At 40.8% G+C, this 19571-nt stretch overlaps 1 protein-coding gene across 1 annotated transcript in view; it reads right to left on the bottom strand.

The window, feature by feature from the left end:
* Positions 1–366: 366 nt before the first annotated feature.
* The window catches only part of LOC110571617 (synaptojanin 2 binding protein), a 38029-nt gene continuing 18824 nt past the window's right edge, over positions 367–19571 (bottom strand). Inside the window, exons 2-4 of the mRNA XM_021679751.2 lie at positions 16337–16473; positions 5982–6077; positions 367–2810 (exon numbers count right to left, since the gene is read on the bottom strand). Coding sequence (XP_021535426.1) covers positions 2670–2810; positions 5982–6077; positions 16337–16473 — 374 coding nt within the window. The 3' untranslated portion in view covers positions 367–2669. The remainder of the gene's footprint in view (positions 2811–5981; positions 6078–16336; positions 16474–19571) is intronic.

Below are 19571 nucleotides of genomic sequence, written 5' to 3'. Positions count from 1 at the left end.
TGTGAGTCATGAACAAATAGTGTACCCACCCAGGTTTAGTACACTACATGGCACAAAATGCAGTAACAAGTATTAATTTCCTTTTTCCATTATACATGGCTAGATGGTGTGAATAATTAAGTGAAATCAATAGCACAGATTAAAACTTGGCAGGAAAAGAGAGACAACAGAAGCAAATAATGTCTTACTAAATTCTGTGCGCAATATGATGATAAATACAGAGAAGTGTTTTAAGTATGTTGTCTTAAAATACTTGCACTCAATTTTCAAAACTTTAAATACAGTAATTTAGGTAGCAGGAATATTAGATACAATCTATAACGTGAAAGAAATATTAGATTCCATCTATAAAGATCATGAATTTTTTTAATGACTTACAATAAAATCTGATACCTCATCTAGGATAATAATTTAGTTTTCTAGAGAATCAGAAATAAAAACTGAATAGTATACTTGTCTAAAACTTTACTCATGGATCTTTAAATGCTCTTTAATTCCAGGGAAAATCTAAATTATTAAAGTGCATAAGAATCCCTATCATTAAACAAAGCAAAACTTCTACCGACGAGGTGATAGGAGTCCTTTTTATTTACATCTACCAACAAACAAAAAAACACTAGATAGCTTTCCCTCCTGCTTGCCATTTGCTTCATTGTGAACGTCTCAAGGTCCTCTCAGGAGCTGATGTCCAAACCCTGAGATGAACCCTGGGAGGGAAGCAGGCCCACGGCAGAAGCTGTCGCATAAGCCTCCAGACGCAGGGAGGGCGGCATGGCTTGGGCCCGCACAGCGGGGCTGGTCGAGGGGAGAACTGGAATACTGTCAGTGCGTCTTTGCTGACCCACAGGGGCAGCCGTCCAAGTGAGGCTCAAAGGTACTGAACACTTCAGGTCTAAAGGCCCAAGTCCTATCAGGACTGTTTAAAGCAAGTTTCTCCCTATACCAATGGTTGGCCCAGAGGCAAGGTCTTACGAGGGTTTTTATTTTTAAAAGCCTCCCCTTCCCACTCTGGCCTGATGCCATTATGTGACAGCTTTCTTTTTTGGAATTCCTGGGGGAAAAAATGTGATGGCTACCTGCACATGTCTGTTGCTACTTTTAACTGCTCATCTATTTATGAATTCTCTTAACTAGACTGTGAGCTCCTCAAGGGTCCTTAATTCATCCCCTTCCTCCATGGAACTTCCTCAAGTGTCTTCTCAGTAACTGTTCCCTGTTGCTGTCTGCAATATAAATGTGACATTCTTTGTGAAAGTGTCTTAACTAAGGTGGTGTCCAATCAACAAATACTTACTGGATTATCCATGCTAAAAACTGGACACAACTGGTTACCTCAGGGAAAGTCTTCATACTCATGCTGTCAGGATTATGTAAGGCCTATAGTCTAGATAATATATTTGGAGGACGGAAATGATTTTTTTTTTAAGCCAGAGAATTAGTCTTGGTTCAGCTCTCCTTAGTGTTTTAAAACCAACGTTCGATATCACACGAACAGAATGGTTTGCACCTCATTAATGTCTTTGGTATTCCTGAGCATCCATTCATCCATAGCCTTCTCTCAAGGTTTCCCCATGAAACATCCTCCTGCCAGAGAGCAGGTCCTTCTCTTAGAATTTGCCTATCACTAGAAACCAAAAAAATCTGTTCGATGGCCTGAGAGGGTTCAGGTGTCACCTTGGGGTCATTATCCTTTGTATTTTAGAGTTCTTTCACTGGGTTGGTCTGGCCTCATCACCAAAGCTCTGACCACAGTCATTCCAGCTGATCCTTTAACAGGACTATGAGGTACCAAAAAAGTCACTGGGGCAGCCCAGAGAACGAGTAAGATTTATCTTTACGTCTCAAAGGGTGTGGAACAGATCAACTTGCACAAAGCTGGATTATGGCATTTTACCTCCACTTCAGCATAGCTATTATGAGAAGAAATATTATTCTAAGATTTTTAATTAGTTGCTTTTTTTTTTTTTTAAATGACTCAGATTGGGCATCCTCTTTCAAGGCTCATTCTCTCACTCCTGCTATGTATCAAATTTTTCCATTAAGAACTTCCCTTTTATCAGAAACCTGAAACCACAGAGCAGCTTTCCACTTCTTTAATTCTCCGTAAGGCATCACTATTATACTGTCATGTATGGATATGTGTGTGTGTGTGTGTGCGCACGCATTTGTTTTATAAAAGTAAAAAGGCTCTCATTATCCTGTGTTTGATATAGGCACCCAAGTATGTAGATAGAAATTAAATAAAGGCCACAAAAACTTCCCAAGGAAGATCATTAAGAAGAAAAATCCTCTCTTCTCTTGCATCACACAGCTGGCCTTTGAGGCATGCCAGCTCAGAAAAAGGTATCACCGTGCTGATGGAAAGACCGGACCTTTCCCTCTTTGGGTGGTAGCTGAACTTCTGTTGGTGATCCGAGCAAAATACCTAACTCCCCATTTGTTCTAAGCATGTCTTTTCTTCAGCTTTCTTTCAAACAATGCCTTCACTCTCCCATTAGATATGAGGATGTGGACATTTGGACAGTGAGGTCCTGCTTGGGTAGCAGTCTCTTTCAAGGACGTGTTGGCTATGCAGAGAGAGGGAAGGATATGGGAGAATGGCAGGGGACGAGGGTGAGAGGGAAAGAAAACGTGTCTTCTAGTGGGAGCACTGGAAGAGAGCAAGCTTTTCATAGTTGCTGCCGGTATCTCACGAAGGCCCAGGCTGCCACCATGGTGAGGGCAAACGCTGGCACCAGCACCAGAGCTATGGGGATGCCACTCGGCTCCCCTTCACTTCGATGTCCTAGAGGCCCATTCTGCACCTGTAACTGGAAGGGAGAGAAAAACGTTAACTCTAATGAGCAATGTGTGTTTATCCCAACTGAAGTGTCCAGGTTGACCCATTACCTGGGTCACGCCCACCCAAAGCTGTAACCTCCAAGCACTATCTAGCAGAAGGAGTCCTCCCTGTTTGTTCCAAATTGATCCATCAGCGCCATCAACTCTTTGGAAAGAAGTCTGATGGGGAGGCATTTAACCTGGCTGTGCTACTGACCTAAAGGGACCCGAGGGTGAGCAGATAACCTCTTCCTGTTTCTCTACTGCCTCCACCACGTTCTGTGTGTATCACACTAGGAAAATGAAGATAGGAGATGAAACCTATTGATCCTGTAGGGAACCTCAAAATTACTGGGCAGGGGCAGAGGGTGCCCACCTTCCTGGAAATGTTTACTTCGAAAGATTGCCAGTTCTGAGCAATGTTAACACAGGTACAGTGCCATTTTTGGAAATACTTCCCAATTCCCAAAAGGCACCAACTCCCTCCTGATATGGTGTCATGGCCTTCATCTCTACTTTGTAACACTAGACATAGACAAAGACAAAGAGGAAACATATGGAACAGAGGTAAAAGATTGACAGGTAAACAAGTAAAAAGAAATCATATCCTAGGGGCGCCTGGGTGGCTCAGTCGTTAAGCGTCTGCCTTCAGCTCAGGTCATGATCTCAGGGTCCTGGGATCGAGCCCCGCATCAGGCTCCCTGCTCGGCGGGAAGCCTGCTTCTCCCTCTCCCACTCCCCCTGCTTGTGTTCCTGCTCTCGCTATCTCTCTCTCTCTGTCAAATAAATAAATAAAATCTTTAAAAAAAAAAAAAAAGAAATCATATCCTAGTGGTAATAATTTTCCACTGCCTAATAAGCATTACCTTTTGAGGCTGGGTGGCATTTCTTCAACTTTTTTTTTTTTCTTAGCAAGCCAGTGAATGGGGGACAGGGAGGTGTGGGGGGTGGGGGCAGGGGCAGAGGGAGAGAGAGAATCCTAAGCAGAGTCCATGCCCAGCGTGGAGCCTGGGCTCGATTGACTGAGCCACCCAGGTGCCCCTCTTCATATTAATTTTTTTTTTAAGATTTTATTTATTTATTTGACAGAGAGAGATGGCGAGAGCAGGAACACAAGCAGGGGAGAGGGAGAAGCAGGCTTCCTGCTGAGCAGGGAGCCCGATGTGGGGCTTGATCCCAGGACCCTGGGATCATGACCTGAGCTGAAGGCAGACACTTAACGATTGAGCCACCCAGGCGCCCCTCATATTAACTTTTAATAGCTAACTTGCAAGAGTTATGATACCATTTTGTTTCAGTTCAATTTAACCTCCTCATTATAACCCGTGAAAAGTCTGACCCTTCCATCTTGAAAGGCAGCACTTCATAAACTACCTTTTCTATCCTCTAGCCCACCTCTACATCTTTCTTTTTTTTTTAAAGGTTTTATTTATTTATTTGAGACAGAGAGAATGAGAGAGAGAGAGCACATGAGAGGGGAGAGGGTCAGAGGGAGAAGCAGGCTCCCTGCCGAGCAGGGAGCCCAATGCGGGACTCGATCCAGGGACTCCAGGATCATGACCTGAGCTGAAGGCAGTCGCTTAACCAACTGAGCCACCCAGGCGCCCCTACCTCTACATCTTTCACTCATTTCCTGTTCAGATGTCCCGAGAGGGCACGCCCAATAATAAGATATGGTTTTTAGGGCTGGGCCAATTCTCTGACCAGACAGAGTTTTATTAGGGGTTACTATGTTTTATTAGGAATTATTTATGGATGTTTCCCAAAACGCGAACTTCAGAAATCATTTCCCACATGCCTTCAAAAAGAACTCTAATCATACCTGAAGTGTATAACCACATTCATTGCTTGCCTTTACTATTGCATAAAGTCTTCCATGCTTTAGAAACAGAAGAGCCAAGGCAGAAACAGCTAATTACCAATACTGTCTCCTATTGACCTGTTTTCTAATCCATCACACAGATTCTGCTTGCAACCCTGGTATCTCTCATGCCTCGCCCCTTCTGCTTTGTACCATCTCCTATCAAGCTCTTCTTCAGCCTCTGAAGCCTCACTCAAAAGAGCTGAGTGAGGCAATGACAGCATCATTTAAGAGGGCACACTGAACCTGTGTTGTAAATGCACCCCGAAGTCCTTGGTGCTAAGGGAGGAATTAGGTCTACCCGGCTTCTCTACCCATTATCCAAATTATAAAACACTAGGAACTAAGAAGTGGATGCAGGGAGAGGTGCTGCTTTGACTCAATTCTTTTTAAAAAATTATTTATTTATTTATTTGAGAGAGAGAGATAGAGAGAGAGCGCATGAGGGCAGAGGGGTGGCGGGGGGCAGAGGGAAAAGCAGATTCCCCAATGAGCAGGGAGCCCGATGCTGGGCTCAATCCTGGGACTCCAGGATCATGACCTGAGCCGAAGGCAGACACTTAACCAACTAAGCCACCCCGGCATCCCTTGACTAAATTCTGAATTCCATGTCCTTTTTCCTGGAGATCCCCTTTGAGCATTAGAGCTTTGGTCAAGAGAGTCACCAAGTTGATAAGAAAAGGGTTCATGTGGTGATCGGGAAAAGTACACAGTGGGTATCAGAAAGCCCACCACCTCTACACTTCAAGTTTCATTAATAAATATGTTCAAGGGCAGACATAGGTTTCCTTCCCTACTAAAAAATAAAATTGATTCTGGTTGAATTTTCTCCCCATTTATTTTATTTTATTAAGATTTTATTTATTCATTTGACAGAGAGAGAGAGCACAACCAGGGGGAGCAGCAGAGGGAGAAGCAGGCTCCCCGCTGAGCAGGGAGCCCGATGTGGGACTCGATCCCAGGACCCCGGGATCATGACCTGAGCCGAAGGCAGATGCTTAACTGACTGAGCCACCCAGGCGCCCCTCCCCATTTATTTTAATTTGGTTGTCAAGCTTTACATTTAAGGTACATCGCCTGGAAGCTAGGACCTAGGCTGCAAGCAGACTGTCTGAATTTCCTTTCATGATAAGCAGAACTCCCTGAAGACCCCTGCCTGTGCCAGACAAGCTTTTCAAAAGAGAATGAAAGAAAAAAAAAAAAAATAAGCCAAATGCACTACCGAAGATTACGCTACATGCTCTATTCCCAAGAATGATACAAAAGCGGTGCCAGCTTGCTGGCTGCAAATAACACCTACCCTGTGCTGCACTCTTAGGGACACAGCATAGCCTGCATTACGAAAAAGGTCTACAGCATCCTGGTGCAGCAAGTTCCTTAGGTCTTGGCCATTTACCTGTCAAAAACAGCAAGAAAAGTAGTAAGAGAGGTAGAATCATAAGTCAAAGATTTATATTCATGTGACTAAACATTTAAAAACTACAGAGCAAATTCCAAGGACTAGGAGAATGGGGCAAGTACCATAGAACTCAGAGTCACTTTTTCCTAGAACTGAGGTTCCAAGGTTTAAAAAAAAAAAAAAAGTAGTCTTTCCACCTCAGGTCCTGCTGCCTGTTTCATTTTGAAACTTGGGTTTCTGTTACTGTACCTGTGTGTCTTCCTTGAGCATCGGCCTGCTTCACTACAGCTAACATGGTCCTCTGGGTTACCACCCTATCCTTTACATTGCTAATCCCTGGCACTGCTAGCTTCAACTCTAGAAATATAACTCTATGAAACAAATTTATTCTGATGTGGTGCAAACCTACTAGCCCATTCTATTGGTCTTGTTCAATTGTGGACAATTTCCCTTGATTCCATGGATACTCCCATCCTCCACAAATTTACTAATTTTACAGTATTTCTTTGATGATACAAATTCCCAAAAAATGCTTCAGTGTAGGTCAGTCCTACCATTTAGAGGTGAGGGATGACCAGCGGTATTAATACTTCTTAGTGTCAGGAATGACACTGTCCACAAGTGATATCTACCCTACGTCATACTCAGTGACACCGCATAGCCCACTTTATGCAAGATCCACACACCTTTTGTACACATCAACATCATCAACAGCAACAGCGGCAAGAACACCTCACGTATTTATCTGCTAGGTTCTGCGCTGTATGCTTTCCATACGCTGTCTAATGTTGTTGTCACGATAATCCTATGAGGTAGACACCATTTTTATCTTGTTTTCACAGATGACGAAACTGGAGCTTAGCAAGGTAGATAATTTACCCAAAGTCATAGTAAGTGTAGGAGCTAGGGGTAGTGTTTTTAAATATCGGGAGTTAAGTTACAGTGCCCTTGCAATTGACTGTTCCTTCTGCACTATTGTTCTTCCACCTGGACTCACGAACTATTCTTAGCTGAAGATCAAGCCATTGATTTATTCAAGCCTCTCATCTTCCTTGTTACTGTCTTCCTTCTCCAAGAGGTTCCTATCATTCCTCCACACAATCTCCTCCTCTAACAACACTTTGGTGTTATAGATTGTCTACCTTACTCTTAGAAAACTGACCACAATCTCTACTCCCTTCACACTTCCTATTCCTCTACTGAATCTGCTCATTATGCTCATCAAAACCTTCAATAACCTTTTTAGATTTTACCTGCATCCTTACCCATCTAGGAGTTCTTGCTGTTTTTTCAACAAAGCACTTCATAAACTATTAGAATCCCTTGTCCCCATGATCTTCTGCCATCTTTCCAGTCCTGCACAACACACTGCATTTACTTTCCTTGTCATCACTGAGTTTAATGTACCTGGGGAAAAATACACACTCATACTTTCCAGCACAGATCCATGCTGGCTGACACTTGCTGTATCCTTATGACCATTCTACTCACCTGGTCAACTCCCTAACGAATGCTCAGCAGCAGCTGTTCCAGACCTTTCCTATCATCAAACCCCAGCTCTGATCCTATGTCCTCTCTCCAGATTCCTTTGCCTTATCTTTTTTGAGAATACTGATAACTCCTCACACTCCATGTTCTTTCTTTCCCTTTCAAAGTTTCGTGATAGCCTCTGACTGCTGCTTTGCCCTTCTTTCTGCATTAGATCCATTTCCTTTACCAAGGCTAAACCACCCACTGGTGCTCTCGGTCACATTCCTTCTAGCCTTCTTAGGGAACTTAAGTGATCACTTGCTCCTCTTGATTCCTTCATTATTATTGCTCTCTGCTCTTTCTCAACTAAAATTATCCTCCTCTATAAAGAAAAAAATATAAATATTTCTTGGAACCCATTAGCAGCCTCTTCCCATCTTCTGTCCTCTTCCTTTCATTGCAAAACTTGTTGAAAGAGCTGCTTGAGAGCTCTGCCTCCACTTCTTCTGCAGCCATGCACTCTATTCCCTGAAACTGCCAGAATATACAAGGTAGCAGGCAAGAATATTCTGTCCTGCGGGGCAGCAGTGACTTCCAATCATCAAATCCTATAGCCCTTTCCTAGTCACCAGACCTCCTCCCTTTTGCAGTTCTCTCTGGTCTCAGCTTCTGAAGACTTAGCTCCCTTAGTTCTTGAAGGATTCCTTTCCCAATTCCTCTTCTTCTCCTTCCTTCTTAAGGGAAGTAAGCATTCCTCAATGTCTGTAGTCCTCTGTCCCCATATTTTCTCTCCCATGGTGATCTTTCACAATTTCAACTGTACTCTGCAAGACAACTCCCAAATTTTTTATCCTTATTTCTACTTCTGGACTTGCCAGTTTCCTGCTGGGTGCCTGTACTGGAATATTCTGCTACACCCCAATTCAACATATCCAAAGCCTCCTTTTGACTTCCCACAAAACCAGACTATCCCACATTCCCTCTGATTGCCACAACCATTCCTTCAGACTAAAATTCTGATATTTTTAAACTCCACTCCCTGTCGATGTTCACATACAATACCTTATCAAATCCTATAGCCCTAACATACTACCATTCCTCACATGCTATTTTCCTTCAGTTGCCTCTCTCTTTAGGTGGTGGATACTTTTAGATGAACTATTGTGTTCACCTTCTCACTGATTCACTTTCCTCTAGGCCCTCCCCCACTCTATCCTATTCAAACACTGTCTCCAGATCAAGCCTCCTAAAGGACCATTCTGTTTCTACAAAACTGGGAGCAGGGGAGAAGAGAGTGCATGCCTGATTTCTCATTCTGGTGTGCAAAGTCCTCCAGGAAGTGGCTCCAACCCACTTCCTCAATTTAATCTCGCATTATTCCCTTTCATAAAGGGAATTACGAAAAAGGTCTACAGCATCTACATCACATAATTCACTGTCCCTAGGACATAAAACATATATCCTTACGTTCATGTCTGTGCTCTATTTCCACCATCTGAATACACTTCCCTTTTTAAAAATTCTATGTATCTTCCAAGATTAATCTTAAACAGGATCAGCCCTGCTACCTATAGTGTAAAAGTGAATATAGTTTTCTAATTGATAGACTTTGATTTCATGCTACCAAGCCACCTTCTGATTATGCCTTTTGTTTGTTTTGGTAAACATGCCACAGGGAAAGAACTTCAGGAGTCCTAGAACCATCACAATGAATTTTCAACATCTCAACTTTCTAGTTAATCCCTGAGGGAGAGAATAGGTGTGAGATTGCTGACGATAGTGGGAAGGCTCATGTAACTCATCTAGCCCATGTGATAACTGTATTTCTCATTGTAAGGAAATAGGAATTTTCCCTTAGAGACAGACAAGTTAGGTTAATGATGTGGTCATGTCAACAAATGCCAAATATATCAGAGCTCAGTATCAGAGCCAAGTTTCATAGCGATAAGAATACAAGTGGGCGAACCGAGTCATTACATGACATTCAATGGCAGGAGTACTGAGTTCAAAATCATCTTTGCAATCACAGTCAACAATAATTGACAGGAATCACTGCATATTTATTACCATGTCTGGAGCTGTCTCTTCATTTTACATGTACTAACTTATTTAGTTTTTGCAATAATCTTATGACTTAGGAACTCCCATTTTATAGATGATAAAACCTGGAAGGTTATTCAACTTGTCCATGGGCATATAGAATGGAAGTAGCAAAGCCAGGATTCAAATAGCCTGGCTGTAAAACCTTCACTTTAAAACACCAAGCCATCGAAATTTACATTGTAAGCAAGGATTTTATTTCAGCAACATATCACTATCCATCATGTTAGTAATGTAAGTTGAATTTTTACTGGTTTTGCAGTTTCATTTCTATCTAATATGTTATACACTTTCAAAATTTTAGAGATTTGTATAACAATATACGGTGTTTATAGTATTTTTATTCATGTGCATATATTGAAGCAGCATTAAAATTTAGATAAAATTGAGTCAAGCGCCAAGTCGTTGACAAGACCTTTCTAGATAACTCTGCTAGATGTGACTGACTTAGTTCTTTGAATCTCCATATTATGTAACTATCGTAAAGCTCAAAGTGAACTCTACCCTGTATTATATCACTTTACATTCTACTGTAAATAACTTGGAAAGGCGGTATCACAAAACTCATCACTATAACCCCTGTAATATCTGAAGAGTACTTAGAACAACACTTGAGTGTAATAAATGTCACATGATTTCCTGAGGTTTGCTTGCAGACTGCACCCTGGAAAAGCCTGACTGACATATTCTCAACATTATACCAAGCTGAAAGGCCTGGACTCCGCCAGCAGCTTTGCCTGCCAGTGACTCAATGTGTAACCTTGGTCCTCACCTGAGCCTCCTTCTGCTCATGGGGAAGAAGGACATTGGTGGTATCAGGCAAAAGAAGGTACCATACAGGACGTAAGCCAATTACCAATCGTGCCTTTCAACCCTCCTAGTTAGCCTAAAGGTATTCTAGTATAAAAGGACTGTAACTCTAATTACTTAAAAAAAAATAAGACCCCAGACAAGAGGCCCTTGAGACAGTCAAGGGGAATTTCTTTTTTAAAGAACCATTTCTTATCCTTTGCCCAAGGTAAAAACAGCCCCATAAAACAAATTATGATTCTTTGTCTCTTGGTAAGGTCACCTCTAATCCAAAGCCAAATTAGCTTTCCAATGTTTGCCTCCTCTAAGCATTTTTAGATTCTACCTCATACTGACTAACCACCAAGTTCCATAGATTTTACCCTTAAATATATGTGGAATTCACTCTTTCACCTTCCATACTAATATAGAACAGGGGTTCTCAAAGTGTGACCCAGAACCAGCAGCATTAGCATTCACCGGGGAACTTAAAAGTTAAAAGCAATCCATGCTTTCACAAGCCCTCCAAGTGACTCCAAGTGAGTCAATTCTAACCTAAACTGCCTGAACCAATCTTTAAATGGTCTCTACACCCAGCCTACTTACCCTATTTAATACAAATTCTGTGCATACACAGAATTTTCCATTTACCAAAGTAGTGATTTTTCAAATATGAGTCTATGAACCCACCACAGGACACAGTGAAGTTAATCCAGTGGGTCAAGACCAGTATTTAATTTTAAAACAGTGAAATTAAAAGAAAACATAACATAGAATGTATCACATATAGAAGGGATAAATACTGTTTTCTTGAGCTTTGCTTCAATTACATGTGTGTATGTATGTGCGTGCATGCATGTGTGTGTGTGTATTACCTATTATAGGTCATAATTTAAAACGTCTGAATAACACTTGCCTATAGCAGTGCCTCTCACAATTTATTCAGACTTTATTCACACCCAGGGATCTTGCTATAATGCAGATTTTGAATCCAGTAAGTCTGGGAGGGTTCCTGAGACTCTGCATTTCTAATAAGCTCCCAAATAATGGCCAGATAGTCCTTGGACCTCACTTTTAGTCCCGAGAGCTACTCAATGGAGAAATCTTAGAACGCTGCTAAACTTGCTACTTCAGCTTTCTTAACTCATGGCACGGTTTCACTGAACCTGAGATATGGCAGATTTGCAACATGCTAGAAAATTCTGCTGACTGAATGTACAGAGAACTGAAATGGTGGTATTCTGCTTACCAGATGGGGAAATGTACAATTTTTTTGCCTTAACTATGGTTGTGAGCAATCTTTAAAAATTAGTCTATTTTCTGCCTTATGAAATGAGTAAATTGAGTTAAAATTAGTTTTCTTCTTTTTTTTTAAAGTTTAACTTTTCACCTGTGTGACTTTTATTTACTCATTTATTTTTTTTCTTTCTTTTTTTTTTAAACTTTTTTTCTTTAAGATTTAATTTATTTGACAGAGAGACACAGCGAGAGAGGGAACACAAGCAGGGGGAGTGGGAGAGGGAGAAGCAGGCTTCCCGCTGAGCAGGGAGCCCGATGTGGGGCTCGATCCCAGGACCCTGGGACCATGACCTGAGCCGAAGGCAGATGCTTAACAACTGAGCCACCCAGGTGCCCCTATTTATTTATTTTAGAGAGGCAGAGAAACAGAGACAGAGAGACGTAGAGGGCAACGGAGAAATCTCAAGCAGGCTCCATGCCCAGCATGGAGCCCGACGCAGGGCTTGATCTCACAACTCTGAGATCATGACCCGAGCCAAAATCAAGAGTCGGACGCTTAACTGACAGAGCCACCCAGATACCCCCAAATTAGTTATCTTTGATGATTAATAGTTTTGAATTGCCTCAAGAACTCTAACTATAAAATAATATCAATATAAATGTAGACAATGTAGAGAAGGAATGGACTCAGTTTAATAAGCACTGACCACAGATTATACTCTGGATATTTTATTTTTTTTTTTTGCCAAGATCCTGAAATGAATCACAGGTGGGGGGGGCGGTTCTTTTTTTGTCAGAGTTGAAGAAGGAAAAAAAAAAAAACAGATTATCTAGTTCTAATTAATCAGACCAAACCAAAAAAGTCCTTTATGGTATGATGCATTCAGAGAGCAGCTAACTTACTGCATGCTTACTCCATGTCAGCTACAAGCCTACCTGCTGAGGATACTGAGGTAGGAGGACAAAGTGCCTCGAGGCATCCTTTGTCTAAAGGATTCTGCATATTTCAATGTCCTGGCAGCCTATGTTTTGGGTTTGGATGAGGGTTTCTGGTGGGTCTTCCCCATTGATTTCTAAGCTATGGGCACAGACAAGTCTTTCATTTTTCCAATCCGTCCATAGCACCTGGCATGGTGCTCTACAGGCTGTCAGGCACAGTAGTTGTAAATGTTGAGGACTACTCAGCTCTTTCATTCACCAAGTTAAGAATTCTATTCGACAAGAACATGAAACACAGCTGACTAGTGGCCTGATTGGTGCCATTTTGTTATATAAGGGGTGTGGTCAAAAGGGAATATTCAGGGGCGTGGGAGGATGGGTTAGCCTGGTGATGGGTATTAAAGAGGGCATGTTCTGCATGGAGCACTGGGTATGTTATGCACAAACAATGAATCATGGAACACTACATCTAAAACGAATGATGTAATGTATGGTGATTAACATAACAATAAAAATTTTTTAAAAAGGGAATATTCATGGGGCGCCTGGGTGGCTCATTCGTTGGGCATCTGTCTTCGGCTCAGGTCATGGTCCCAGGGTCCTGGGATCAAGCCCTGCATCGGGCTCCCTGCTCAGCGGGAAGCCTGCTTCTCCCTCTCCCACTCCCCCTGATTGTGTTCCCTCTCTCTGTCAAATAAATAAATAAAATCTTAAAAAAAAAAAGAGAATATTCATCTATTCAGTGTAGTAATCAGCTCACACCACCCTGAGCTTCATAAAAATGTAGAGCTCACTGAGGACGGACTACTCTTGCCTATCCAGCTGCCTTCATTTAGGCAGACACACAAGGGAAATGACAAACCTAGACAGTTTACACTTTTTTTCCACAAAAATAAAATTTCTCCAGGTTCCCTGGTAACCTATACAAGTATTAAATCGTCCTCACCATCACACACACAAAATAAAACTCTGGGTGAGGAATCTCCATCGCCAGCCCTCATCTCAACTTCAGGTTCATTCTATTGGTAATATCTGTTTTTGTTTCATGGTTGTCAGATGCAATAGGGCCTTAAAAATAATTTACATTAGTTAAAAAAATTTTTCTTCCTCCCTCCCCCGCCCATTCTTTTAAGTTTAAACATTAAACAGAGATCACAGAGATCACCCTTAACTTTTGGTAAGAGGAAATTGCTTAAGTCATGCAATTATTTCATTTTACCTGAAATTAAGACCAAACATGGGCATTATTTTGAGAGAAATGGAAAGATTAAATTAATAGTCAATAATAACTCAGAGGAAATCTAGATCACTTAATGAGACTTGTATTAATTATCCAGATTGGATGTGCTAAGGAAGTGACATATTCTTAATCTGATTACCAAAAGTTAAAAAGAAAGAGTTGGGGCATATTTTACAACATGGAAAAATAACCTATGTGAAGAGAGTAGAAAAACCCATAAAGAATCAATGAGAATATAGGCTAATAAATAGTTCAGCATCACCATTTTACAGACTCCAAAGCCAGTAATAGAGCACTTAAGAACATCAGAGGGAGAGAGTGAGCTACAAAGGAGACATAACCATTTAACGGTTAATGCCCAACAAGTTCACTTAAGGAGAGAGCGGAGAAGATGGTGAGAGAGGCAACAGAGGCAGTATTTCTTAGGAACGGGGTCTAGAAACAAGAATTTTGGAGCAAACTCTTGGAAGGGAAACTGGAGTCAAATAAGATAGCCCTAGAAAGAATGAAGAGAATATGCTGGCCTTCTCCTCTTGTATATATGCTCCATTTTCTCTTTCTCAGTCTTCTTTATTTCTCTCCATATCTGTCTTATATTTTTGACTTTTCTTCGCCAGGCATTTCCTCCCTCTCTTCTTTCCCATGTCTTAATTGGCCAAAACATAAACTTGAATCATTCTTTATGTCTTATATATTTGTAATATTTAATATCTTGTATAGATCTTTGTAATATTTCTCATGTAATAAATCTCATATTTCTTTTACTTTGAAAAGTAAAATCCTCCTTGCTATAAATTTTAAAGTGAAGTGAGCTGGGTTTTTTTTGACATTTACTTTTCTCTGCATGGACACCTATCTCTTACCATACCCTTTAAAAAAAAACTTGAGTGGCCTTCCAATAATTTCTTTTCTCTATGAGGCAATGGTCCACTAAGAAAGGCTGCTCATCTTAGCTTATGTCTAATAATTCTCTCATCCTAAGCTATATGACCTTTTCCCCCTAATTCTATCCTTTATAGAAAGACTGATTTCAGTTTTTATATAAAGCCATACATAAAATCTATTAATTCACCATGAAACTCTCTGTTTAGGATACCTAGTCCTAGCTCCTCATTTACCTCTTAGGAGGCAGTACATCATACTAATTAAGAGTAGAGGCTCCAAATTCAGACAGACCAGTTTTAGTCCTCTGCCACCTACTAGTTGTGTGACCTTGGGCAAGCTGCTTGACCTCACCAAGACTCAACTTCCTTAGCTGCAAAACAATCATAATAAATGTACTCACCTCATAGGCTTATCACAATATTAAATAAATGTAAAGTTCTCAGCATACTACTCAGCATACAGTGCTCAAAAACTTCTAACCATTCTTATTTTTCAACAGTCTACCTTTTACCAAACCTTTTTGAATAATATGGCTGTCCTCTTAACCTCTGTACTTTCCAAAATGTAACTCAGGTCCCAGTGTTCTGAAGAGAATGTGGTATACATCACTTTAAACTGCATAGTTTCTACCTACATGCTATACTTTTAACAACCCACTCTTAAATTTTCCTTAATGTACCACTCAAGTTGATTTCATGTTTTGAGGATGTCTTTCTCCAGGGAGCTATAAGAAATAATCTACGTGTAAACTTCTCAGTATTGTTTGAGATAAAAGATACCTGTATCTCTCAAATTAAAAAACAGGATCTAAGAGAAGCTTAATGGTCTGAAAAGAGGCAAAATAGTTGGTGAGAAGGACAAAAATAGGATATTACCAGCCATGATACTATTTTTATATTCTGGATCAGCCAACCTTTCTGGGCTTGCCTGAATTTCTCAACTTGTTCATTTGTTAAATATATAATGAACATTGTGCAAGGATACAAAAGGTTAAAAAAAGATCTAGTCCCTGCCCTTGAGGAACTTCTAGAAAAGAATCAAATTAAAGCTCACCATATAGTGTCTTATAACAAACAGCAGAGTGAAACGGGAGCCCAGTGGACAGATAGCCAAATGAGGATGCATACCAATTTTTCATCTTCATGATGAGTGAGAAGGGCTCTGAGTCTAAAAAGGACACTTAATTCCTACCTTCCTTTTGTGTCTCTTTGGTGTAAAGGAAGACACACATTAGTCTTTCAATTAACAAAAGGGAGGTGATAAAGTATAATTGAAGGAAAACAATTGTGGGTTTTAAGTCCCTTTCCCCCACATCAGACCCTCATCCCTCCCTGTTCCCTGTCTTTTGAACTTGGCTAAGTAGCTTCACATTCTGGCCTGAATATGCCTTATTTATCAAGTGAGGAATTATCCTCTTTGCTCTATGTTCAGGTTGGAAAAGGTGACTAATCAAGGTCCCTCCCACCAAATTCTACAATCCAGGTATTTCCAGACCCAAAAAGGCAGGGAGAAATCTTCCCAAGGAAGGGGCCAAGGGTAAGAACTGGGGTCTAGGGAGCAAGGAACAGCGAAGGAGGCCGAAGCCAGTTCTCACCGAGAGGATCTTATCACCCTCCTGGAGCCGCCCATCCAGGGCCGCAGCCCCATCCTCTTTGATGCGGCTGACGTAGATGCCACTGTCGTTGGAGACATACTGCTGATCTGTGCCACCGACGATGTTGAAGCCCAGCCCTGAGAAAATCATGGAGGAGTCGTAAAGGAGATAGTGGTGAAGAAGAAAGGGATTAGAGGAGAAGAAGAGAGAAAGAGGAAAGTTCTAGTGGGGAGGGGAGGCTGACGAGTCAACTGTGATGTAACTGGTCAATAGACTCGGGCAAAGCCAGTGAAGAGTGTCATCAACAGAGGTCAAGAGTATCCAGAGTTGGGCACTTAGACCAGGCAAGACTAAAAACATAAACGCAGTCATCAACATAGCTTGTTGAATATAAAAAGATCTCTACTGAACTCAGTGAAAGAATAATGGTGATTCTTATAAGATGTGCTTCTGTTCACATTCAATTTTGATTCTGCTGGTGGCATTTAAAGGACCCAATTCTTGACTTTCCTGCTATTAATGTAACAGGGTGAGTTGTGTTCATGAGAAGCCATGCTTTTAACTAATTAGCAAATTAACTATCTTTAATTCAGTGGAGAAGAGATTCCTAACCAAAGCTTCCCCTTCATACTTCCCTTCTCCCAATGTTCAGGACAGTTTGTGTATGGAGGTGTTTTGGAAGAAATGGTCTTAGGAGCTTCATTTATTTTTCTATTTTGAGTGTAGGCATTGGCAGGAATCCTGGGAACCAGAAAGGTAACTGAAGCTTCAATAATAGGACTAAATCACCAAATTCATTGTTTCCTTTTCTAGCTCTAGTGCAAACAACCGTGAATTTGGGTAGTTTGCCAAATTTTATTCACTGTAGGAAACTGACTACCCATGGATTAACAACTCTCCATTCTCCCCCTCGCCCAAACCCCTGGCGACCACCCTTCTATTCTTTGCTTCTCTAAGTGACTAATTTAAATGGGTATAAAATTTCAGTTATGAAGATGAGTAAGTTCTGGAGATCTGATGTACAACTTGGTGCCTACAGATAACAATAATGTTACAGTACACTTGAATATCTATTAAGAGTAGGTCTCATTTAAGTGTTCTAACCATAATAAAATAAAATAAAATATTAAAAAGAAAGAAGACTAGTAAAGTGTCATTTCCGTGGACAAACCACTAAGTTGTGGAAAGAATTTCACTATACAAAAACCATTGTTATAAAGCGATTTTATCTATGCATTAAAAAGGAAAAAAAAAAAAAACAAAACACCTCCCTGGGGTTTTCTTTCTGTCGGATACTGTAGAATTCATAGCCATAGTGCCAAGAGAAAAGAAATACTTTGAAAACAATTAAAAAACAAAAATCCGGTGGCACGATTAAAAGGAATAGGCATAATCACCAGCTTACTATTGGTTTCGGTAGAAAACAGATACTTAAGGAGACATATGTGGGCTTCCTAAAAAATTCTCCCCATTAGTGGGATGAAAGCTTATGTGTGAAGTTCGCAGTATTAACGTAAGTACTAGCAAATCAATCTATGATTTAAGGAAATACATGGCCAAAGGGAGAGAAGCACCAGGCAACATCATTTAGATAGCATACCTTGTGGACAGACTATGTCAGCTAGAGAATGAAAAGGGTTTAAGATACAGGATAGCAACAGCTCTTTCTGAAAGATGACTATTTCAACTTCCTTGAAGAGAAGGGTATGAAAATTTAAGTTACTAAATGGTTTCTCTTAGAACACTCTTAATTTGTATCATAGTGGGTGGAAAGGGGTTGGTAAGTAGTGATGAGATAAGACAGAAAGGTAGGTGAAGCCTGATTAATAAAGGCTTTGAAATTACTTCAAAACTGTGATAGGTTTGACCTGGGTGGCTGAGGACAATCAGCCTCTCACAATACTAGCACAAACTACTTGGAGAAAATCCTTCCGATCTAACATCTTCACCAAATGTTACAGATGAGTCTGGGGACTTGGGGTACAGGGAGCATGTGTTAAGTAGCTAAATGCAATACAGTAGTTAGAAAGAAGAGGGACTTTGCTACTGGTTACTGAAAGCTACAGAACAGTGCCTAAAAAAGGAGAGTGGAGGAAATCTTACTGAAATTTTCTATAAACATACAAGTGCTTACTCTCACCCAGAAACCACATCATATAGGCATGTTTATAAGTGATTGCTACATTAGTTGTAAATGAACTACACCACTTAACATGAAAACTCTGAGACTGCCATGAAGTCTCTGTTCAGCCGGAACATTTATAGAACAGAACTTACCTATAACGTGAAGCATTGCTGAAATAAATGGGAGTCACCAAAGCACTGAGCAGTTGTACTACCAATTCAAATCTGATCATTTACTATGTGCCAGGTACTGTGTTATGTTCTGAGGAAGACATAAAGCTAAACGGGACAGTCCCTGCTTTAACCACAAACAGAAATTTATCCTTTTCCCTGTCCCTTTTAGATTTTGCAGAAACAAATTAAGGTCAGAAGACCTGGTCACAAATTCAACTCCGTTAACTTACCAGATATGTGGACTAAAATAAGTCAGTGTACCTCACTGATCCTTAGTTTCCTTTTCTGTAACATAAGGATTACAAATCCTGCCCTCTCTACCTCAGAAGGTAATTGGTAGGGTCCAATAACATAAAATCTGAAAAATTCCTTATGACCTACAAAGTAATTACTACAAGTGTAGTTGTCAACAGTGGTGCCTACTACTACCCCAAATCGGATGGTTTGACACAGTACCAATGTGAAATATAAGACAGATAAAAAGTCCATCCATCTATTAATAGGACAAGACTGGTTTGGAACTCAAACTTATTGAAATTAAGTATGTCTATAACTCGTGACCCAGACAGCCCGGTCATGAAGAGTTTCTAGCCAGAGTGGTATTTAAAATATGCAAGTCAGTCCACCACATGCACCAATCAATTGCAACAGATGTCAGCTGGAAATATGCAGAAGGAGAAGGGCTATCCCAGTATATATCTGCTGATTATCAACTGTGTCCCAGAAAAATCTTCCATAAATAGGGTAGATCACATATCCTGGTTTGTCTGGGAGTTTTTTTTTTATTATTTTAATATTTATTCATTTGAGACACAGAGATACAGGGAGAGAGAGAATGAGCAGGGGGAGAGGCAGAGGGAGAAGCAGGCTCCCCGCTGAGCCAGGAGCCCGATACGGGGCTCAATCCCAGGACCCCGGGATCACAACCTGAGCCGAA

Source organism: Neomonachus schauinslandi, chromosome 9, assembly GCF_002201575.2.
Source record: "Neomonachus schauinslandi chromosome 9, ASM220157v2, whole genome shotgun sequence".
In the NCBI taxonomy this organism is placed as follows: Eukaryota; Metazoa; Chordata; class Mammalia; order Carnivora; family Phocidae; genus Neomonachus; species Neomonachus schauinslandi.
Note: the sequence above shows the minus strand (reverse complement) of the source record. Positions and strands in the feature narration are given on the sequence as shown.